General features: G+C 44.0%; 1 protein-coding gene across 3 annotated transcripts in view; it reads right to left on the reverse strand.

Moving 5' to 3' along the window:
• HSF1 (heat shock transcription factor 1) overlaps window positions 1–22,299 on the reverse strand; it is a 65,350-nt gene that overhangs the window by 21,728 nt on the left and 21,323 nt on the right. For all 3 annotated transcript variants that reach the window (XM_032974467.2, XM_032974466.2, XM_032974468.2), the window contains exons 4-9: window positions 21,453–21,577; window positions 18,452–18,527; window positions 17,399–17,460; window positions 16,850–16,937; window positions 6,462–6,589; window positions 5,380–5,691 (exon numbers count right to left, since the gene is read on the reverse strand). In XM_032974467.2, coding sequence (XP_032830358.2) covers window positions 5,380–5,691; window positions 6,462–6,589; window positions 16,850–16,937; window positions 17,399–17,460; window positions 18,452–18,527; window positions 21,453–21,577 — 791 coding nt within the window. The remainder of the gene's footprint in view (window positions 1–5,379; window positions 5,692–6,461; window positions 6,590–16,849; window positions 16,938–17,398; window positions 17,461–18,451; window positions 18,528–21,452; window positions 21,578–22,299) is intronic.

Here is a 22,299-nt window from a genome sequence, read left to right on the forward strand (position 1 = left end):
TCTCAGTCGGTCTCTAGATGACATATCATTATTACTACGCTCGTTTACCTAGGAAAATCTCACTGAGTCCCAAGACTGTTTAACACGTAGGCTTGCGCGACCAATATTATCCATAAAGGTTTTTTTGGGTTAGATCGCGTAAATATAAATGTGTCATTAAACTGAAACAAGAGGATTTCTCCACAACTTTGGATGATGCTAGTTGTAATTACTGGCAAAAAGTCACACTTGAATTGTAAATGTGGTGGGGGTTTAATTTACAACACACCAGTGTGCTGTACTAGTTATGAATTGGCATGTTTTGTTTACGTGAAAACCCTTACTAATTGGCTGTTGGGTGGTGGCGGGTTTAATGACACTATTATACAGTGAGGGAAAAAAGTATTTGATCCCCTGCTGATTTTGCACGTTTGCCCACTGACAAAGAAATGATCAGTCTATAATTTTAATGGTAGGTTTATTTGAACAGTGAGAGACAGAATAACAACAACAAAATCCAGAAAAACGCATGTCAAAAATGATATAAATTGATTTGCATTTTAATGAGGGAAATAAGTATTTGACCCCCTCTCAATCAGAAAGATTTCTGGCTCCCAGGTGTCTTTTACACAGGTAACGAGCTGAGATTAGGAGCACACTCTTTAAGGGAGTGCTCCTAATCTCAGCTTGTTACCTGTATAAAAGACACCTGTCCACAGAAGCAATCAATCAATCAATCAGATTCCAAACTCTCCACCATGGCCAAGACCAAAGAGCTCTCCAAGGATGTCAGGGACAAGACTGTAGACCTACACAAGGCTGGAATGGGCTACAAGACCATTGCCAAGCAGCTTGGTGAGGTGACAACAGTTGGTGCGATTATTAGAAAATGGAAGAAACACAAAAGAACTGTCAATCTCCCTCGGCCTGGGGCTCCATGCAAGATCTCACCTGGTGGAGGTGCAATGATCATGAGAACGGTGAGGAATCAGCCCAGAACTACACGGGAGGATCTTGTCAATGATCTCAAGGCAGCTGGGACCATAGTCACCAAGAAAACAATTGGTAACACACTACACCGTGAAGGACTGAAATCCTGCAGTGCCCGCAAGGTCCCTCTGCTCAAGAAAGCACATATACATGCCCGTCTGAAGTTTGCCAATGAACATCTGAATGATTCAGAGGATAACTGGGTGAAAGTGTTGTGGTCAGATGAGACCAAAATGGAGCTCTTTGGCATCAACTCAACTCGCCGTGTTTGGAGGAGGAGGAATGCTGCCTATGACCCCAAGAACACCATCCCCACCGTCAAACATGGATGTGGAAACATTATGCTTTGGGGGTGTTTTTCTGCTCTGGGGACAGGACAACTTCACCGCATCAAAGGGACGATGGATGGGGCCATGTACCGTCAAATCTTGGGTGAGAACCTCCTTCCCTCAGCCAGGGCATTCAAAATGGGTCGTGGATAGGTATTCCAGCATGACAATGACCCAAAACACACGGCCAAGGCAACAAAGGAGTAGCTCAAGAAGAAGCACATTAAGGTCCTGGAGTGGCCTAGCCAGTCTCCAGACCTTAATCCCATAGAAAATCTGTGGAGGGAGCTGAAGGTTCGAGTTGCCAAACGTCAGCCTCGAAACCTTAATGACTTGGAGAAGATCTGCAAAGAGGAGTGGGACAAAATCCCTCCTGAGATGTGTGCAAACCTGGTGGCCAACTACAAGAAACGTCTGACCTCTGTGATTGCCAACAAGGGTTTTGCCACCAAGTACTAAGTCATGTTTTGCAGAGGGGTCAAATACTTATTTCCCTCATTAAAATGCAAATCAATTTATAACATTTTTGACATGCGTTTTTTTGAATTTTGTTGTTGTTATTCTGTCTCTCACTGTTCAAATAAACCTACCATTAAAATTATAGACTGATCATTTCTTTGTCAGTGGGCAAACATTCCGAATCAGCAGGGGATCAAATACTTTTTTCCACCACTGTATGTATGCGATCTAACCCAAATAAACCTCTATTATGGATTTAGGAGGGTCCTGTTGAGTTTTGGATAACAACTCTGCTGCTGTGTGTAATCCCAATTGACTAATTTGCAGGTCATTTTTAAGCAATGTGATGTTTGGCCAATACCTGTGACATTGTATGTGTTTGAGCTATGGAATGAAAATGGAGACCTCGGGAGAAAACTCATGGAGAAGAGGGGGAAAACATCCAAACTCCACTCACACACCCTGCAGAACAGGGACAAAACAAACCAATTTACACTTAGAAAGGAGCCCGACGGCAGAAATCAAACCCAGGTCCGTTTTTTTGTGAGCCATGAGTGTTTCCACTGCATCACCCTGCCACCCATAACAACTTACATCTGTGAAAAACAGTTATATGATCACACATGAAGACTGGAATACAGAAACCCTACTTCCCCTCTCAACGGAGACCATATATGAATGAGCTGGCATCACCAAAGGGGCATGTGTGCCAAAGGGCACGTCAGAGACAGGCCAGAGATGGGGACTGCATTATAATGGGAGGTTGTGAGCAGTGTGAAAGGGAACATTGTAAAATAAATGCGGGAAAGTTGTCAATGACCCAGCGTCACTCAGTGCAGACGAATAAAGATTATAAAGATTATGGCCGATTTCTCCCACCCTGGACACTCTGTTTCAGCTACTCCCCTCCGGCAGAAGGCTTCGGTCCATCAGGACGAAAACCTCACGCCATAAAAACAGTTTCTTCCCATCTGCTGCTGGCCTGTTAAACAAGGCCAAGGGCTAACACTGTTTTTAACATTTGATCTACATAACGACACCTTGCCGATATTAACTATGTTACCCTATTTGTATTTTTTATTTTTAAATTATATCTTAAAGCTATTTAATATTCGATATTTATTTAATTTTATATACTTCAGCCCCTTGGTGTTAAACTTTTAACCCTTATTATAGTAAGACTTGTTTAAAACTTATTTAAGATTTTAGATTCCTATATGTTGAATGTATGCACCATCCTGCCAAAGTAAATTCCGTGTCGGTGTGAACTTACATGGCGAATAAAACCCTTTCTGATTCTGATAAGACATGGCTCTTGAGCAGCAAGCCGCAACAGAGTTATGCACACAACGCATATCAAATTGTCACACATCCGCCCTGACCAATTCACCGCGCCCACCCAGTGCAAGATTTGTGCACCGTGTTACTGTCATTTTCTATACGTATGTATGTTGAACTTCTTTCGCACTGTATTTATCAGGAAGCCATTGGAGCTATGCACTTTAAATCTAGATTGAAAACGAATTTATTTAGAACTGCTTTTTGTCTTTAATTTGTTGTCCTTCCTCAGTACCTCCAATTAGCACAGTTGGCTATGTACGGTGCAAAAGAAGTTTAACATACATACGTTTCTAGCCAACCATGCTAATCTGACCTCAAATCCAACCTTTTCCCAGTAAAGCCTCACTGAGTCTCAATACTCTTTTTCAGGAGACTCCAAACTTTTTCAATAGGGGCGATGTTGCTCTGTGTAATCCCAATTGATTTGCAGGTAACATTTCAGCATGAGGATGTTTTGCCAATACTAGTTAAATTGCATGTTTTTCAGCTATATGAAGAAACCAGAGAACCCGAAGGAAACCCAAAAAAACAGGGCTCATAAAAACTCCACACAGAAAGGTGGCCGAGTCAGGGATTTAACCCAGGCCCTTATTTGTGTGTGGAATGTTTATTTGTGTGTGGAATGTTCTTTTTAAGAGCTGCCCCACACTCTCCACACCTGTTCAACTCACGGCTATGCTAAAACATCAATTTTGGTCCATGGCCCAGCAGCAGCATGAACAAAGTCAACTTTTAACCTTCTATGCAGCTATACTGGTCACTACAGCCTTGAATTCCAATGCAAGCCTACAGGAAGCCTCAAATGAATTAGATGGGTCTATAAACCTGTACACTAACTTATTTTAGCGGGAACTCAATAGATCACTGGGCCTCAGCCCTGAAACTAAAACACTGAGGCAGAGGGGTCAGTGGTGGGGGCTTCCCCCCATCCACTCTGGTACTGTAAAATAACGAATCAATGTGTTTGGTTTCTGGGTGCCCAGCACAGAACCGAGTCATATGTAAGGAGTCGGAGCGTGTCGGAGACTGACGAATAAATAAACCTGCCCTATCATTTCAACTGTTGCGCCAGGGGGGGCATGTATAACAAGATGTACATTTGAATGGCTGCTGATGGTGGTGGTGGGATGCAGCAGGCCTTGCATTATTGCCTGTGGTTAAAACTCCCATGAGCACACAGCCAGTGGCTAGCCAGAGTCCCAACATCAGAGTTACACCACTCTTGAAAGTTAAAATGCGCAAGTATTTCAAATGTTAGTTTAACACATTGGTTTTTGCAGCTAATATTATGATTCATAATTGATTTTTGGGTTGGGCCACAAAACGATCTGACCAAATCTGTGCCAGAAAGAACCCTTCACCACGCAGCACAGCCAAACAATTTTTTTTCTTACCCACCCCTACTGGACATCTGTGAAAAAGAGCTTAATAGCTCATCGGATTCCTCTAGTCTAAATAAATATATTTAGATTCTGTCACGTTTATAAGCGTTTAACGTGCCATTTCGGATTATTTCAGCTGACCGAAGAACATCGAATATAATGTAGCAATTATACACAATGTTTAATTTGAAACTACGTCAAACACCAACAGGATAAAATCCCGGAAGTTAAAGTAAAAATCCAGTATGTAATTCAAATAATTCATACTTTTTGGATCTTTCGGTAAAGTCACGTAGGTAGAAAAATAATAGATCACGACGTTTCGATCGCAACACAAGCAATCGTCATCAGGTGGGACAACCACAACAAGAAACAAACTGCTGAAGTAGGCGAGAGATCTGCCGTGGCACGAGGTTATATAGTAGGCCTCGGCAGTAGGGGGGGAGAGAAGGGGGGGGGGGAGGAGGCTGTGTTGGGTGGTATATTTCGTCAGACCGTTATGGGGCCTAACCCAAAAATAAATTATGAATTTTGTAAAATTTTCTTAATATTCTCTATTCTCAGACTATTATTGCTGAAGATGTTCAGGCAAGATAGTGATGGACCAGACTCCACAGCAATATTACCTTAGAAAACGATAAAGCATACCATCCATTAACTATGAGAGGAAACCAGAGAAAATAGAGGAAACCCCTGCATAAAAAGGAGCACATACAAACTCCACACAGAAAGGCGACCGAGTCGGAAATCGAAGCCAGGTCTCTCTTGCTGCGAGGCGTGATTGCTTCCATTGCACCACCGCCATTCATCCCCATTGTAGTTTACCACGAAAGGCAACAAAGCAAGAGCACACTTCCAGCACCGAGTCGTGCAGCGAGTGAACGCAGCAAAGCCAATACCTGTCCAAGCAGGCGACGCTGAGACACTTCTCATCGGTGGCAGCGTTTGGATTGGCCGGCGGGAGCACTTGCTCTGGAAGGGGCAAGGTGACCGGCTTGCCGTCACCGCAGCCATCATCGCCGCCGTCACCACCGCTGTCTTCTTCCAAGATGGTGTCGATGAGGGACGACGGGGACAGCAGGCCGCTGCACACCGCCTCGGTGGAGCCCAGCGGAATCTCGGCGACCTCATCCTGCGGCTCCAAGGGCAGCAAGTCGTCAGGGCCTAGCACCAGGTTTGGGCTGTGGGGCTCCTCCTTAATGATGACCGGTCTGCAACAAAACAATCATTCCTTTTTGTCTTGATTTGAAGCTTTCGTGACTGCAGGAATCCATACTCTTTGGTTCTTTCGGTAAAGTCACGTAGGTAGAAAAATAATAGATCGAAACACAAGCAATCGTCATCAGGTGGGACAATCACAGCAAATAAAAACTGCTGACAATTGCTTGTGTTGCGATCGAAACGTCGTGATCTATTCTTTTTCTACCTACGTGACTTTACCGAAAGAACCAAAGAGTATGGATTCCTTTTTGTCTTTCTGACTAGATAACCACATTTTATTTTTATTGTTTTCGCTTTTTCAGGAGAGTACTGCCAACTTTCACAGGAAGAGATTAAGTTGCTGTGGGCAATCGCAACTGAGTAACTTTATTGTTCAGCATTGGGATGTTTGGCTAGTTACACTGCGTGTGTTTTTACCTTTGGGAGGAATGCAGAGTTACCACGATTGTGGTCAAAGTCTCCAAGCATGATTGCCACCGCAGCCCTTCAAAATTGGTTCAGCCAATCGGGCAGCAGCAAGAAAGGCCTGTGTTCGATTCCCAACGCTAGTGCCTTTCTGTGTGTAGTTTGTTTTTTCTTCCCCTTCATTGGTTTCTTCCGGGTTCTCTGGTTTCCTCCAATAGCTATGAAACACATTCCATTAAACCAGCATTGGCCAAACATCCCAAAGCTGAAAGGTACTAAAATGCAATAAGATTAATTAAAGAAGTGCAATAAGCTGAATGATTGTGAATAATAATGGGTCTGTGCAAGCCCTCACGTATACTCCTCGTAGTCGGAGCCGCCAGCTGAGGGGCTGCTGTGAGACATGTCCGTGATGTCCGAGATGATGGGCCCACTCGACGCGAGGGTCTTGTCACCAAATCCGTTACCAGATGAAGTTGTTACCTGCAATAAAACATGTAATTTATTTGTAGCGTGCATACCCAGGAAAGCTCACGGAGCTCTAAAGCTCTTAATTTGCTCTTGCACAATCACCTGATATGTTGGAAAACGTGAGTGTGGCTACACTAGACCCCACCACACGCAATCTGCCGATTGACTAGTTGTGGGAGTAGCAATTATACTGCTGAGTGGACAGAGGCGGTGGGGGGAGGGACTTAAAAAATTTGCACGATCACTTCAATTGCTGTGGTGGGAGACTGAATGGAACCGTCATCCTCTGGATTGCAAGTCCAATGTGCCGACTGTTATACCTCGTTAGCTCCTAAACATGTTATGGTTATTGGTCTAGATATTACTATTTGTACAGCAAACTGGCAATTTATGACAAGTGCTTATCATACGAATGAAGTTGGTGAGACACTGCCTCACAAATACATACTTCACTTGGAATGGAACATTCTACAAACAAACTGAGGGCACCCCAATGGGTTCTCCCTTATCTCCGGCTGTGGCCAACATTTTCATGGAAAAATTTGAGACGGACGCCATCCAGGCATCCACTCTACGCCCGTCCTTGTGAAAGAGGTACGTAGATGACACGTTTGTCATCTGGCCACATGGCCGACCGGCTCTGAAACAATTTCTCAACCACATCAATTCCATTCACCCAGCCATCAAATTCACCATGGAGGTAGAAAAGGTTGGCAAGCTACCTTTCTTGGATGTCCTAATAAAAAGGAAACCAGATGGCTCAATGAGCCACTCTGTCTACAGGAAAGTTACCCATACTGACGCTTACCTAAAACCTGATTCCCACCACCATCCATCCCAGAAGAATTCCCTCATCAAAACTCTACACCATAGAGCTCAATGTATCTCCGACCATGAACACCTGACCACTGAACTCAAACACGTACACCAAGCTCTCAAGGTGAATGGATACTCTGACTCACAATCCACAAAGCCATCACCCCAACCGTGAGGAAGGAGCCATCTGAAGATATAATCAAAACCGTCACCTTACCTTACATAGCAGGGATAACCAAAAAGATTTCCAAAATCTTGAAAAAACACAAGATCCAGGTTCGATTTAACAGTGTACAAAATTCGTGACCTGATCCCATCTGTAAAGGACAAGATTCCTGACATGCAATATCCTGGTATCTACAAACTAAGCTGTACCTGCGGCAGCAGTTACATTGGGGAAACCAATCGACATGTCTCGGACTGTGTTCGTGAACACAAGGCAGACCTGAAACACGGCAGGACCAAAACTTCTGCCATAGCTGATCATTACTTTAATGCAGCTGGCTCACATGAAATTGATTTCTCTAAGACGATGGTACTTTGCAAGCCAACTGGCTATCAACAAAGATGAGTTCACGAAGCCATCCATATATACAGACACAAACACAATTTCAACCTAGACGACGGTTTTAAACTCAGCAATCATTGGAAAGATGTCATCAACCACTTTGGGTCATGACTTGAATTTGTGTTTCCTTTTCAACCTCTACCGTCAGCAGTGTGGATGGGCGTAGGGAGGTGCAATTCCCCCCCCCCATCTCTACCGCTCCCCCCCCCTATCTCTACTCCACCCCCTATCGCTCCCCGTCTCTGTACCGAGGTGCAATTTCTCCCTCCTCCCATCTCTACCCCCCCCCCCCAATCTCTGCCCCACCCCCTCTCTCTCCCCTGGTCTCTTGCACAGCCCTTTCCCCCGCCCGCTCACTCTGGAGCACTTGAATTTGTGTATCCCCATTGCTCCCCCCCCCAATTGTCTGATGGGTGTATCGAGGTGCAATTCTCTCTTCCTACCATCTCTACCCCCCCATCTCTGCCCCATCCCTCTCTCTCCCCGTGTCAATTCCCCCGCTCCTCCCATCTCCACCCCCCCCATCTCTGCTCCACCTCCTCTCTCTCCCCCTGTCTCTGCCCCAATGCTTTCTCCCCCCCCCCCATTGTCCAATGGGTGTACCGAGGTGCAATGGTGCAATTCCTCCCTCCTCCCATCTCTACCCCTCTCTCCTCCCCTCCCCTATCTCTGCCCCATCCCCTCTCTCCCCCCCCTGCCTCTCGCGCAGCCCTTTCCCCCACCCACTCACTCTGGAGCACTTTCATTTGTTTATCCCCATTCCTCCCCCCCATTGTTTGCTCACGCAGCCCTTTCCCCCACCCACTCACTCTGGAGTTGTGTATCACCATTCCTCCCCCCAATTGTCTGATGGGTGTACCGTGGTGCAATTCCTCCTTCCTCCCATCTCTAACCCCCCCCCCCATATCTGGCCCGCCCCCTCTCTCTTGCCCTTTCCCCCACCCACTCACTCTGGAGCCCTTATAAGCAGCTACATTTGGAGGCTTGCCCCCTCTTTTCTCACGACCTGATTAAGACCGCTTGTGTTGCGATCGAAAAGTCGTGGGTTTTTTGCTTTTAATTCAGATTTTTATATTTAATGATATACCCATCAGAAACCGCTCAATTTAGAAGATTCTGTTCTTTATTTTTCTATAAAGAACAACAATTTATGAGAGAAAGCTCCTATCTCTTACCATTTTCGAATTATTCGGATTTGAACATCATAAAGTGTCTTTTTTCATTAAAAAAACGCTTTAATACGAAATATCTAAAAAAATAATAAAAGACAGAACAATGATTCTCACTTTCATTTTATTTAAATCTTATATTTTTAATGGTTTCTGAATGACACGCATAAATAATATGAATTACTGCAGTCACGAAAGCTTTAAATCAAAACGCATAAACATGTTTACGGGGCACTCAAAGTCGACATTTGGGGGCATTGAAATGAAAAGGCTAGGATTTTTCCGATTTTCCCTGTTGTTTGTGTCCTAAAAGCTACCGATCTACCAAATTTCAGCTTTCTACCTTGTCGGGAAGTACCCTAGATATTTTTTAGACATACATATATACATACAGATTAAGGACTTTATTTATATAGTGGAGCAATTTTTAAAAGCTTGTAAACAGCGAATTTGTAAGCAGTGTCTTTATCCAGTAATCGCAGCACGGTAACAATGTTGTTCGATTTCTCTATTGCTCCAACAAGCTTAAAATGCAAATCAAAATAAAGTATTATTGGAAGCGAAATCTGCATGCTGCTGCGGGTTGTAAGAGTCATAAGACAGAAAGTGAGTGTATTATTTCTGTATATAGATTTGATGTACATCCGTCATACATTTGTTGACGGACTGGTTATGTTTGATTTGGAATATCCCAACTGTGTAGAAACCCCCCTGTGGTTAGACGCTCCGTTGTTTGAACCCATGACGTCACTTCCGGTTTTTACAGTATAAACGGGGGGCTACGAGAATAGCCGATGGGGAGCGAGTGGATACAATCTTTTGACCGTGCGACAGGGTGACACAGTACGTGCGACAGGGTGACACAGTACGTGCGACGGGGTGACACAGTACGTGCGACGGGGTGACACAGTACGTGCGACGGGGTGACACAGTACGTGCGACGGGGTGACACAGTACGTGCGACGGGGTGACACAGTACGTGCGACGGGGTGACACAGTACGTGCAACGGGGTGACACAGTACGTGCGACGGGGTGACACAGTACGTGCGACGGGTTGACACAGTACGTGCGACGGGGTGACACAGTACGTGCGACGGGGTGACACAGTACGTGCGACGGGGTGATACAGTACGTGAACAGGCAAAGATATCTTTAGAAAACGCTCGTTTTTGTGCAACTAAGAAATAAAGAAACAGTTTGATTTAAGACACCTCAAACACGTGTCAGGCTTTTTGCTCCCACAAGTTAAGGCGTAGCTTATTTTCTGGTACAAGAAAGCTGCACCTACACTAGTCAAAAGACTCCTACTCACGTGGAAGAAACCTACTCAAGTAAAGACCTCTACTCACGTGGAAGAAACCTACTCAAGTAAAAGACTCCTACTCACGTGGAAGAAACCTACTCAAGTAAAGACTTCTACTCATGTGGAAGAAAGCCGTGGAAGAGAGAGAGAACGCTCTTCACGTCTCACCAACAAGGAGGCAACAAGTTCGTGTCTAAGAAGAAGGTACCATGAAGTTCGTGCGAGAGAAAATTGTTACCAAGAGTGAAAGACAGGCAAACGTTAATGAGTTACTGAAGCCTGCTAGTTACATAAACATAACTGTGAGCTGTATTCGCTTTACCAAGCCAAGACGGTGCATATTTTAGGAACGGATCTGCAAAGGTTATTTAATTGAATAACTCTGAGAGTTTTGAAGCCTTTTGCAACTCGTTGTGCACTGAGGAAACAAGATGGCGGATGGCATGGCAAAGTCAGCTACAGTACAAGGTAGCACAAAGACGCGAAGCTGCGTGAGAACCCGTCAAGCAGGAAAGCGTGGTGTTGGCGGGAGAGCGGCGGTGCTGGCACCTAGCCCGGGTGCCTATGGCTATATAGAGTCAGAAAAGCCCATGGAAAAGCAGATCAAAGTATCTGAAGATACAAGTGGAGATAGTAAAGATGAAGATGATGTTGATCCAGGAGACAGCATAGCAGTACTATCAGTTCCACGGAGCAAAAACACAAGTGAACATTGCTCCGTAACTGGAAATGACTCAATAGTTTCCTCTAAAAGCTCCACAATTTCGGCACGTGTACTAGAAGAAGCCGAACATGCAGCTCTGTTAGCCAAGGCAGCATCTTTAAAGAAGAAACAAGAAATCGAGCTTGAAGAAGTACAACTGATGACAAAGTTGAAAGCTCAAAAGGAACAGTTGGAAGCAGAGACTGCTATTGCAGTATCCAGTGCTAAGCTAAAGGTGTTTGGTGAATATGTGGACACTTTGGATGGCAAGCATGAGTATTTCAAGACCAAGACAAGATCCAGCAGAACCTCAGGACTGGACAAAGAGTATAGAAACAGAGCATTTGAGAAAGCCCAGCCGGCTCATGCTATAGGAGCATATGAGGACTCTAAATCAACTCCTTCAAGAGGTAGAGAGGCTGGTACAAGTACAGCATACTACAGACCAGACCCAAGTCAACACCACCAGATGCCTGAAAGGAATTAAATAGATCTTTATCAAGTGATGCAGCGTCAGAACGAGATTACAGAGATGCTTGTAAAACAGCAGAATTTGTCTCACCATCCTCAGAGAGACATTCCTGTGTTCAAGGGTGATCCACTTGTCTACAAGTCCTTCATCAGAGCTTTCGAGCACACCATTCACCGTAAGACAGAGAGTAGCCAAGACAAGTTTTATTACCTGGAACAATTCACTAGTGGAGAACCACAAAATCTCATGCACAGTTGTGAACAGATGAGTCCAACCAGAGGCTACCAGGAAGCCAGGAAGCTACTTCAGAAGCACTATGGTGATGAGCTGAAGATAGCCAGTGCCTATATGGAGAAAGCTTGGCAGTGGCCTCAGATCAGAAATGAAGATGGAAAAGCGTTGCACACGTATGCATTGTTCTTGATTGGATGTCGGAATACCATGGAAGATATTGAGTACATGGATGAAATGGATAATCCCACGAATATGCGAGTGGTCATCTCAAAGCTTCCGTATAAGATGAGAGAGAAGTGGCGAGGGAAGGCCTTCAATGTTCAAGAAAGACGAGCCAGGTTCACAGACTTGGTGGACTTCGTCGACAAGCAAGCCAAAGTTGCAATGGATCCGCTGTTTGGAGACATGCAGGACACCAACAGAGGTATTGCAGGAAAGGGAAAAGACAAGACTGCAGACATAAAGACCTATCGGAAGAGTGGCCTTAAAGGAAGCAGTTTTGCAATAAGCGTCATGTCTTCTGAAGAGGGGAAAGCACAAGACTCGCCTCAGAAAAATAGTCAAGACAAGCCTGCTATTGCCTTCCAGAAACCCTGCTTGTTCTGTGAGAAGAATCACACACTGGACTCTTGCATTAAGATCAGAGAACAGCCACAGAAAGACAGAATTGAGTTTCTGAAGAAAAAATGACTTTGCTTTGGATGTCTTATACAAGGGCACCTCAGCAAGGAGTGTATGAAAAGAATGACATGTCAAGAGTGTAACTTGAAGCATCCAAGCATGCTGCATGTCATTAAAGAAAATAGTGTCACCTCTAAAACGAATGAAGATGGCACCACTGAACAGAAGATAGCATCAAGTGCTATTGCATCCCTTAAGCATGAAATTTGTGGCTACACCGGGGCTGGAGACGGACATTTTATTCTCGCCATCGTTCCAGTGAAAATCAAATCCAAACGAAGTGCGAAGAGTGTGGAGACATACGCATTCATGGATCCAGCGAGTTCAGCGACGTTTTGTACTGAAACCCTGAGGAAACAACTCAACGTCAGAGGCAGGAAGGCTGAAATCCTTCTGCGAACCATGGGTCAGGAGAAGTTGGTATCCAGTTATATCCTGTCAGACCTGGAAGTGAGTGGACTTGAGGAGGGAGATTATATTGACCTGCCAAAGGTCTTCACCCACAGTGACATTCTAGTGAAGAAAGAAAACAAATCACTACATCATGATGTCAAGAGATGACCCTACCTGAGAGAAGTGCACCTCCCATGCATTGAGGCAGAGATAGGCCTGCTGATAGGAACTAATGCACACAAAGAAATGGAACCACGGAAGGTGATAAATAGTGAAGGTGATGGACCCTACGCAATCAAGACCACTCTTGGGTGGGTAGTGAACGGACCTATGAGAACAGGAGATGCCAATGGAAAATGGCAACATTTCACAGCAAACCGTATCTCCATCTCAAAACATTGAAGAACTCTTAGTCCAACAATACAACACAGACTTCTCAGAACGCTGTTGCGAGGTGATGTCACAAGACGACCATCAGTTAATGCAATCTGTGACAAGGTCAGCTGAGCTGGTCGATGGACACTATACCACTGGTTTGCCATTGAGAAGTGAGAAGATGGAAATTCTGAACAACCGCCATGTTGCAAGGCAGCGCATCAGCAGTCTCAAGAGAAGGCCAAGCAAGAACCCAGATTTCCAAGAGGACCACAAAGGCTTCACGAGAGACACTGCAAAGGGCTTTGCTGTGAAAGTGCCTAAAAGGCAGCTGGAACGAGAAGACGGAAGAGTGTGGTGTATTCCTCATCATGGGGTGTACCACCCGAAGAAAAAGAAGATTCGTGTAGTCTTCGACTGCACTGCAACATACCAAGGAACCTCATTGAATGAGCAGTTTCTCCAAAGACCCCATCTCACCAACACTCTCAATTGTGTGTTGACCAGATTTAGAAAGGAACTTTGGGGTATGATGGCAGACATCGAGTGGTGGCCCGATGGCGACCTGAGTCAAGCCACAGAGAAGTATAGAATGACTGCGCACCTGTTTGGAGCCACGTCATCACCCAGCTGTGCATCCTACGCACTAAGAACAGCCAAAGATGGAAGAACCGAATCAACACCAGAGGCGGTTGACACAGTACGCAGAAACTTATACAACGACGACTGCTTGAAGCCTGTGTCATCTGAAGATCGTGCTGTCACCCTGTCAAGAGATCTCCGAACTTTGTGTTCTATTGAGGGATCCAACTTGACAAAGTGGGTAAGCAACAGCAGAGTTGTCATACCGTCTATCACAGAAGAAAGAGCCACAAAGGTGGATAAGATGCTCGGACAAGAACATCAAGTGCTGCTCGAAGAGTCTACCTTTTGGACGGAGACCACTGCAGTGCTGAAGTACATAGATAATTAAACCAGTCGTTCCAAGACTTTAGTGGCAAACAGGATCGCTACAATCCGTGAGGCCACAGAACCGACCCATTGGAGGTATATCAATACCTTTTTAAACCCAGCAGCTTATGCTTCAAAAGGTTTGAAAGCTGATAACTTCATAAAAAGTGAAAAATTGATTCAGGAACCTAAATACCTATGGATGGCTCCAAGTGAATGGCCAGAACGACCAATTCAAATGAGTCAAAACTCAGATGATGATGAGATCAAGAAGTCGGTTACCGTCAATCTCCTCAATATCAAAGATAACTCTATTCCAGTGAACAGACTTGTCAATCACTACTCAAGTTGGTATCATCTGAAGAGAGCAATGGCATGGTTTTTCCAACTGAAAGTGATTCTGCTGCATTCAAGGAATCAAATAAAAGAGTATCGAGCTACGATCAGTCAGGCTAAAAGTAACCCCGAGAGGCAGAAGATACTTCTCAAGCAGTGCATGCAGAAACTTAAAGCAACACTGGAGAAGGAACTGCTTTCAGTGGAACATTGGACCCAGGCTGAGATCGACCTAATCCGCTTCAGCCAGAAGAATTATCAAGACCATGCCAGACTCCAAGAGTTCAGTCTGTCGTGTGTGTGTGCTAAAACAAAGTCCAGCACACTAGAGAGACCTATTATAAAGCTCTATCTGTTATAAGAAGCAGCATGAAAGTATACTGATAAGATAAAGAGAAGGCTCAAGAAAGTCAGTAAGTGGCAGAAATACAAGAAATTATTATTGTTATAAGTAAACATTATTATTTAGTTTGTGGCTCTTAAGGTTAAAGTTAAGAGTAATTGGTATGCTCCCTGCCTAGCCAATTAGGGGCTGGTAATGTAAGAGCCATGAGACAGAAAGTGTGTGTATTATTTCTGTATATAGATTTGATGTACATCCATCATACATTTGTTGACGGACTGGTTATATTTGATTTGGAATATCCCAAATGTGTAGAAACCCCCCTGTGGTTAGACGCTCCGTTGGTTGAACCCATGATGTCACTTCCGGTTTTTACAGGATAAACAGGGGGCTACGAGAATAGCCTATGGGGAGCGAGTGGATACAATCTTTTGACCGTGCGACGGGGTGACACAGTACGTGTGACGGGGTGATACAGTACGTGAACAGGCGAAGATATAACTTTAGAAAACGCTCGTTTTTGTGTTTGATTTAAGACACTTCAAACACGCGTCAGGCTTTCTGCTCCCACAAGTTAAGGCGTAGCTTCTTTTTTGGTACAAGAAAGCTGCACCTACACGGGTGTGAGGGATATGTTACTTACTGGTGATTAAGGAGGAGTGGGGGTTACTTACCGTGCATTGACAAATAATTATTAAACTAAAACAAAGCCTCAAAAACTAAAACCAAGAGTGGGATTGCAGGGGATAATTGCAGAATTATTATAATCAATACGTGTGTTTACCCAGAAAGCCTCAGTGAGTCTCAAAACCTTTTCAAGGAGTCTGTGACATACAGGGTGATGTTGCAATGTACAATTCCAATTTACTACTATGAGCCAAGAATGTCTGTGTCCCGCACGTGACATCACTCCATGTCGACCAGCCCCCCTCATTAATAATAACAGGTTACGTCCTCCACATGGGCCCCCCCCACCAATTAATAATGAGCGACTAACGTCACTCCGCATGGAGAATCCCCCCCCCCTCATTAATAATCATGAACAGGTGACGTCATCCAAATGGACACCCCCCCCCCCGCCATTAATAATAATTAACAGGCGACGGCACTCCACATGGGGTGGGCGAGGCCCCTCCTCCCCCCTCCTCAGCGTCAACTTATAACCCTCACTATAAAGGCAGAACCCTCGCGTCACGCGATCTCCGTAATGCTGTTGAGACATAGAAGTAAAAAGGACGTCATGATGAACAAGGGATTATAACCTTTAAATGAAATGTCTGTGTCACCGCGACCTTACAAAATGCACACGAATGGATGCAATGAATATCACGCCGCAGTCTGCTTTTTGCTTGCAAGTTTCGAGATTTACTGCAATACACCAGTCCTTGGACAGGAAAAAGGCTAGTTGAGCAATAAGCAGACAATAACAATTCTGTTATATGTCTTTTTTTAGCTATGAGAGGAAATCAGGCAGGCTGCGATTTTAGAATGATTTCAGTAGGATCTGAAATTCCACGAGAAGTAAAGAGAAGAAATGTAAAAAAAAAATTAAGGTATTGTGACCCTACTGTTGAGTTCACAACACTCTGGACATGGCAGCAGTTGCTAGGATGGTGTCATCCATCATTCCCATTGCACTTGCCAACCAGCCGGCTCACTTGAGCTACAGCCAAGCCTGAGCCAAACTGTGACTAAGAATACTAAGTTAATGTAATAATCTACACAAAAGAATCTCCTTTTTCTCTGATGCAAAGTATGCTACAAACAAACACTGGGGCAATTGCAAGACAAAAACATCTACATAAAATCGGGTGCAATTAACAAGTATTACGGAATGAAAATGCACATGATCAGCAGGAACATGTAGAAATGACGCAGACCACGTTACACTAACGCTAGCCGTGACTTGGGGAGATGCGGCACTCACAGTGTAGTCATCGAGCGGCTCGATGGAGAGGGGACGGCCGTACTTGGGCAGCGAGTGCGACGAGCTGCTGTCGTTGAGCATCAAAGGCCTGGGCACGGTGCGCAACGAGAGGGGGGAAGAGGTCATGCAAGGCATAAGCAATGGGAAAAAATATGATCACACAATGCTGCATTTACAATGATTCATTTTTGTTATTATTACACTTGTTTAACTATAAGAGGTCCACAGAGTATCAAGATAATGTTTCAGGAGGGTCCTGCCAAAGTTTTTGCAGACAGGGCGGCATTGCTACCCAAGTGGGTAATTTGCAGGTACATTTTCAGATTGTATGTTTTTTTAGCTTTGGAAGGAAACCAGAGAACTCCAAAGAAACACATGCTGAAAAAGTGGAGAACATACAAAACTCCACACAGGACAGCACCCAAGTCAAGAATCGAACCCAGGACCTTCTTGCTGCAAAACACTAGTGTTAACACTGTGCCACCATCCTGCCACTGCTAACGCTCTTCTAACACCCTGAGCTCAAGTGTCAGCAATGGCAGAACTCACAGCTTCCGCTTGACCCCGATGACTCGATTTGACTGCACCAGGGAAACGAGGAATTGGATCAGCTGCACAGATTCACAAAGAAGAAAAAGTTAATAGGAGCACTCCCATGATTATCAAAGACCAAAATTATTGACTCATTTAGTACATTCCATATGCGCGACATTCTTATAGGTATGGATTATCACAATCGGTAATAGTATCACAGTAAGGGGGCAATGATTGCGATGTACAATCACAATTCAATAATTTGTTAATTATTTTCACAATTTAACTATTTTGGACCATGATGCCAGCACACATTTCCCACTTTTCAGATAACGTCACAGGATATTTAACGTCCACTGTGAAGCATACGGTAAAGTATATTATGGTCAATATACCCGCAGTAATGACCAGGGCGAATCCGCTGGACGTGAACTACAAACCTCGACAACAAGCGGTGAATGCGCGACCGCTGGGCCGTGTCACCATCCCGGGCTACAAGGGCTCCAGACTGGGCATGGGAATTGTGGTGAATCACTCCTCCATTAATTTGATCAATTGTTGCAATTCGAGGTAGTATTTTTTTTTTTACATTGCTGTGAATATAGCGACCACTGTTTGATAAACTTCTTTCACACCGTACATAACTAACCGCGCTAATCGGGGTAACATAAACCCTAGTGGCTGTAGGAGTGACATGAACCCTTTAGATACAATATACACGTGATTGAACTCTTGTTGTTCCCAGCCAATAATATTCACAATAGAATTTACGAGTGGCCATGTAATAATTATCGGACTAAATCGGTGTCATTAAGGACCCTCCACCACCTAAACCATAGCCAAACAAATGTCACTTGGTATACAAGCATTTAAGGCACCAGTTATAATGGTTTCACCTCACCGGTGAGTTGAAGTCTGGCACGTGAACTGCTTGTACACATGATCATTTCATTCATTTAATTTGTTTGGCTGTTGGATTTTACCACATTACAATGATAATTGGTACAAAATATATGTATTATTGTAGCTGCACCCAGCCCTGTTGTGTGAGACACCTCAGGTCCTCACCTTATTAACCACCTTCTGCTGTTGCGCATGCTTCTGGCGCAGAGAGGCAACTTCTCTCCAGAGAGCCTCATTCTCCCTGACACAGAACACACACAATATGCACATAACGTGAGCAAAGTCAAATTATGGGATTCTTTAAAGTCGCCAATTACATGGTGGCACAGTGGTAACATTTCTGTCTAACACCAATAAGGTCTTGGGTTCGATTCCTGACCCAGATGCCTTTCTGTGTGGAGCTTGTATGTTCTTCCTCTATAGTGCATGGATCATCTCCAGGTTCTCTGGTTACTTCCCATAGCTAAAAATAAAAACATACATTGTAACCAGTCCATAATAGAGGTGTTTGGGTTAGATCGCGTAAATATATAAATGTGTCGTTAAAACCCGACACAGCCAACTAGTAAGGGTTGTCACGTAAATAGAACATGCTAATTCGTTACTAGTACAGCACACTGGTGTGTTGGAGAGCCAAGCCACAACATTTACAATCTGAGTATGATGTTTCACCTGTAATTACAACTAGCTTCATCAGGCAGGAATTCATGTCTTTGGGTCTTTCGGTTAAGTCACGTTATTTTTTTTGTTATTTTCTTGGAACCAATCTAGGTGACTTTACCGAAAGACCCAAAGAATATTGTGAAGTCTTACTGTTTCGTTCCTTATATAGAGGCATAGATGTGGTGACCACGCTTCTGCGCTCTTGCACAATGTGGAGGGGGGGATAAACTGAAGCAACGTACATTATGCGAGCCCTTTCAACTTGTCCTTCCTGTCTATTGTGTTTACTAAAATAGCCTGACCAACGGTAATCCCTATTGAAGTACGCTGCCTTTGGTAGGCATGTATTTAACTAATGCATCATTTGATTATTCTTTTCCACGCAGCACTAAAGCGGTAGCTATCTGATCGGCTCAAGTTATTTTGATTTATTTCAATTTCGATAGATTCTCTAATTAGTCTTGGCCAGTAGCAGCTAGTTTTGCACAAAACTTCAACATTATCAAAATCAATTCAGTGTCCTTGTTGGCACGCGTGTTCTGCTACTGCTGACAGTTGTATTTGAGAAAATGTAATATTTCTCTGATGTTCTTTTAGTCTCGTGCTGATCATTCGTCCTGTTTGTCCACCATAACATTTACCACACGTGCAGTTAATCCTGTTTCCCACCTTCAGCAGCCCAGGATGTGGGGGCACTCGACGAGTAATTGAGCATAAAAATGTTGTCAATTACAATTATTAGTCGATTAATCGACTAATCAACACCTCAACTCTACGCTGTACATTACTTTTTTTTTATTATAAGTATATGGAGAGAAACTCTGCAGCCTATTTATTAAGTTATTTTCTATACTCTTTGGTTCTTTCGGTAAAGTCACGTAGGAGTATGGATTCCTGCAGTCACGAAAGCATCAAATCAAGTTATTTTCTGTAATTTACTTGATTGCTCACATTTATGACACTTGTTTAACCAGGAAGCCTCAAGACTCTTTACCCAAATCGTCCTGCATGTTTTAAAAGGAGGGGGTGATGTTGCTATGTATGATCCCAATTTAGTAATTTGCAGGTAATTTTTCAGCACTGGTATGTTGGACCAATACCAGTTACATTGTATTGTTCTTTAGCTATGGGAGGAAACTAAACCCAGAGGAAACCCATGTGCAGTGCTCACTAACTGACCAAGGACAGAATTAGAATCCACCCCCTCCTGTGCTGCAATGCAAAACCTGATTCCTTCCACTACAACTTTCCATTCATGAGGTCCAACTTTGCTACAACACTGTCACATCCACTCATCTCGTCTGGAACCATATCCAGCTTCTGGTAACGTTTGCATTTTCCCCCACATGTTACTGTACTGCAAATGAATAATATAACAGATGATATGTTCTTATTACTGTTATTATGATTACAGGCAGTCCCCGGGTTAGGCAAGGGTTAGGTTCCCGAGAATTATCCGTAACCCGATTTTCCGAATGTCTCCATACTGTATCGCGCGTGGTTAGCAGGCAAGGGGTGGAAACTCTGAGGAGGTGCACTGGGCCGTCCGTAATGCAGAGTTGTGCATGGGAGAATAAGGGGGGAGATGGTCCAACTCTGGGAGAGTAGGGGAGGTGTATGACCCCCCAAAGCGTCTGTGTGGGCCTCGGGAAAGTGTTAGGAACACTGTGTGATTAGATGAGTGGGTGTTTTTTTTATTTTGTTGGTTTTATTTTCTTTGTGGTAGCCTGCTACAAGCTATAGATCCTCTGCTTGGGGTGGTTGGGTGTCTTGCTCATGTAGGAATAAAAGCTGACATCCCTAACAGCCAGGTCTGAGTGTTCCAACACCAGCTCGAACCAACACACCCCAACCGTCCGCCCTGGTGGAAAGACAACGTGATAACTGTTTAAGCTGCTTTGGCTGCATGCCAGCGTGTCTGTGGTTTCCCACACCTCTGAATCATTCTCTCCCAAAATAGTCCCACTTGAAAAAAGTCCAACTGTACAAAAGAGCCACACTGTACAAAAAAGTCCCAATATTTAAAACAATCCCACTGTTTAGTACAGAAACTTGACATGCAATCGCAATAAGACCCAATACAAATCCCTATTCTATTGCACTCTTTTATTATGTACATGAAATTAGTTTCTGCACCACAACACTGAAAATCATGTATGTCTACTGCAAATTGTACATTTCATGCCATTGAGTATCTTGGTGGTAAATATGGCAAATTTTGGCCATGACATCGGGACACAATTGTCGACTATTTTCGAATGGCATCAGGGGACCTTCAATGTCTACTACGAAGCAGACGATGTGCATTTTTTGGGTTATTCACCTGTACGTATGTTGAACTTCTTTCTCACCATACATAGCCAACCATGATATTTGTAGGTGCAGTATTAACAAAGGCAGCCCTGCCTGATGCGAACCACTAACCTAAACAACAAGGATTAATGTGCTTCTGATAGGCCTCGTCACTGCCCAAACATCAATGGAAAGGAAGGCAGGAACTCACATTTTCATGGTGTTGAGTCGGTTGTCCATATTCTCTTGCCTCCCGCGAATCTGCTGGACATCACTTATGATCCTGCCCATGTCTCCCTGCTGCACACGCATATCCTCAGGCTTCACTGCTGAGACCTACAAGCGAGAAGTAAGCACATGTGTCAAGATAATTGTTTAATGTTTAGATTTAAGTACAATCGTGATTTTGGAGTTAAATGTCAAAATACGCTTGAACACTTATGTAATGCGGCCAGAAACACAATGTAGCAATCCCTGAATACAACACCAAGGAATGACTCCAGGAGATATTTGGGGGGTGGCAGGTTGACACAGTGGTAACACTCGTGTGTGGAGTTCATCTGTTCTCCCCGTTCTTCTTGGGTTTCTGCTCATAACTTCAAAATATATACTATGTAACTGGTATTGGCCAAACATCCCAATGTGGAAAAATTACCTGCAAATTGCTTAATTGGGATGCACACAGCAGCAACAGCAGCACTACCGTGCATACTTGGAAGGACCCTCCTGAAAAGAGTCTTGGGACTCAGTGAGGCTTGTCAGGGTAAACAAGCATGAATAAAATAATACATATTATACCAAAATTGCATGTATGAAATGTGTGGTTTTTTATATATACAGTAGCGGGAAGTACCCGGCGTTGCCCGGGCAAAAAATATATTTAAAAAACTACTCTTAAAAACCTTATATACATACACAGATACCAAGCAATTGTGAAAGGCCGGTGGGTCGTTATGATATAAGGCTTACACTCGCACAGCTGGGAGGTCATCGAGTTTAAAGTGGCATTTCACGATGAGATACCTCAACTATTTTCAAGCATTCAGAACCGTGCAAGG

The sequence above is a fragment of the Petromyzon marinus genome, chromosome 54 (genome assembly GCF_048934315.1).
Source record: "Petromyzon marinus isolate PM22_M1 ecotype Great Lakes invasive population chromosome 54, UKy_Petmar_22M1.pri1.0, whole genome shotgun sequence".
Taxonomy (NCBI): domain Eukaryota; kingdom Metazoa; phylum Chordata; class Hyperoartia; order Petromyzontiformes; family Petromyzontidae; genus Petromyzon; species Petromyzon marinus.